Source organism: Arachis ipaensis, chromosome B06 (genome assembly GCF_000816755.2).
Source record: "Arachis ipaensis cultivar K30076 chromosome B06, Araip1.1, whole genome shotgun sequence".
Taxonomy (NCBI): Eukaryota; Viridiplantae; Streptophyta; class Magnoliopsida; order Fabales; family Fabaceae; genus Arachis; species Arachis ipaensis.
In genome coordinates, this window is record NC_029790.2 from 132,531,373 (window position 1) to 132,534,010 (window position 2,638).

Genomic DNA, 2,638 nt, shown 5'->3' on the forward strand with positions numbered 1-2,638 from the left:
CAAAACATTCTTGTAGGCATTGATGAACATATGTGGGGCAGCAGCAAGTGTTGGGTATGAGATGGCCAATGAGAGTGCGGTCACCATCGAGACTCCAACGGCAAACTTCTCAACAAGGTCATCCTCAGTGAGGTCAAGAACCTCAGGGCTAAACACTGAACCGTTGTCATACACAGAAAGGACAACAAGACCATATGAGAAGGGCCTGATGCCAAGCTTGGAAAGCAATGCAGCTTCAGAAGAGCCAACCTTGTCACCCTTCTTAATAAGTTCTACAGGGGTGATAATTTCGACAGTACCCTTGTTAATCTTAGTTGGAATGTTCAGCACCTGAATTGGAAGACTGATATAAGCAACAAACCAACAATCAGAATAAATTATATAAACAAAAACAAAATTACATACCTGGAAGAAAGAGGTCTGTGAGGGGTCAAGCCCTGTGTTGCCCGGAGGAACAACAACATCAATCGGAGCAACCAAACCAACACGAGCCGGTGCTCCAACCTGTTGATATAACAAACATACAAGACTAAGTTCAACATGCAGTACAGAAAATTATAATAGATTCAAGGAAATTGGTTTCAAATATCATTAAAAGCATCAAATTCACTGGGTAAAAGTACACCACAACAAACAAAACATCCCACCAAGTGAAGTAGTATCATGAGTTGAGAAGTTTAAATTAACGAAGATCAAGACCTTCATTCCTATAAGACTACTACATAAAATCAACAAGCTTGAAGAAATGCAAGTGACATTACTAAACCTTTATGTACACGTCCAAACATCAAAACAAAGTTGAAACTTTTGACAGTTAATTCCAGGTAAAAGATAGCAATGAAAAATAAGAAACCATAAGAGACCTACTGAGTATCTTCTTCTATAAGCAACGCAGAACACATTCAAGACAAAACTAATGCTAGCAAGTCAACACCAAACAGAGCCTAACAATCATTAATTAAATGGTATTACTAATAACACAAATATAAGAACCAAAGAACAGTTAAATCACCTTGTACTTAGCAACCTCTTCGCTAACCTCCTTCAAGTCACCTTTAGTGAAGATCAATCCCACGTTTCCCTGGTTCAACAAACATAATATTAGAAATAATTTCGCAACATTTATCTCAAAAGTGTAAAACCCTAAACCAAATGAAAGTTTACAATCTTCTCAAAAATAGAAAACAGAAATGAAAGAGTACTAATTTCGGGTTCCACTTACAACAAGAAGGGGGATAAGGCTGAGATACACATTGTTTCCAGTACTCTCAGCGTGCATCCTAACAGAACGCTTCATCATGGTGTTCTTGCCCATAAGAACAATGGAATCACCACGAAGACCCCTGCGAATGTTCTGGAGCTGGTTAGATCCAACGTTATCGGCATTGACAACAAGGATCTGAGTGTATTCCTCGAGAAGCTTGCAGAGCTTAGCATCGTAAGCGATCTTCTTCTCAGCCTTGGTAGGTTTTGGTGCCATTTTTGATGGTGATGAAGATTGCGAGTTTCGAAGACAAAGAAAAAGAGGTGCAAAATCGAGGGCCAAGACGAAGCGGTGGTGCTATGTCAAGGCGGACAGCGAAACGGCGCCGTCTCTTTAACCTCCTCTCTTTGTAAAGGAAATGCTAGGGTTTTGAGGGTGCTACTCAGACTGAAGAGGGAGTCACGTGAGAAATGGAAACGCTTTGTCTTGTGTTTATATACACATCTCTAAGGAGTTTTTTTTATAGGCCCAATGGGCTTATTCACAATACCCTTAACGGATAATGGGCTTAAGACCAAAATAAAAAACAAAATAGATTAATCTAGTGGTTATCCATTAGTTTACTTAAATAAGTAACGGAAGTTCGAATTTTTCACATTGTACATGCAGCAACTCATTAGTTAGTGACAAATGTTTAAATGGAGCTCCTGATGCATGACAGAGTTAGTCTTTAACCTGTCGAATTGGGAGATACCGTGAAAAACACAAAAATACACAAACAAGCAATGATGTTTCCTTTTTTTAGTGGTATTGTTCGATTCAATATATCAAAGACTAATCCATTGCGGATTTGAATTCTATTTTATGGAAGCTATTAAGTGATTTATTTTGCTAAGTTTGGTGTAATTTTTAACTAGTTTTATGTGAATACAATTAAACAATTTTAATCATAAAATACAAACACCTTTTTTGTAAACTATTTCAAGTATTAATTTAATACAATTTTTCAGCTTTTTTAATAAAACCATCAAAAAGCCTAAAACATCTTGGTATCATATAAATTTTAATCCCAAGGCACATAACCTTATCTAATGAGATGGGCTTGCTTGGATGCTTTACTAAACACTAAGGCTAGTAGTATCTATGAATGAAAATTGAAAATAGAGATGTAATTAAAATATGGAAGTAAATATGATGATGACTGCTACTAATATGTAGGAAATTATTGGAAGTTTGGCAATTATAATTAGTATTAGGAATTTAGGATTTAGTTAATTACTATTTCTCCACTTTATATTATAGATGAGATGATGATGAATTTGTGCTTGTCCACTGCCATTGTTTTGTAACTATGAACAAACATGACAATAGATTCCCAAATTAAACGGGTACAAGAAATCAGCCATAAAGGACGAAGGTAAAGCACAAGCCACT

At 36.5% G+C, this 2,638-nt stretch overlaps 1 protein-coding gene across 1 annotated transcript in view; it reads right to left on the minus strand.

Moving 5' to 3' along the window:
• The window catches only part of LOC107605468 (60S acidic ribosomal protein P0), a gene marked incomplete in the record, with an annotated part of 2,311 nt that extends 604 nt beyond the window's left edge, over nucleotides 1–1,707 (minus strand). Inside the window, 4 exon segments of the mRNA XM_016307355.2 lie at nucleotides 1–330; nucleotides 406–504; nucleotides 1,013–1,081; nucleotides 1,223–1,707. Coding sequence (XP_016162841.1) covers nucleotides 1–330; nucleotides 406–504; nucleotides 1,013–1,081; nucleotides 1,223–1,480 — 756 coding nt within the window.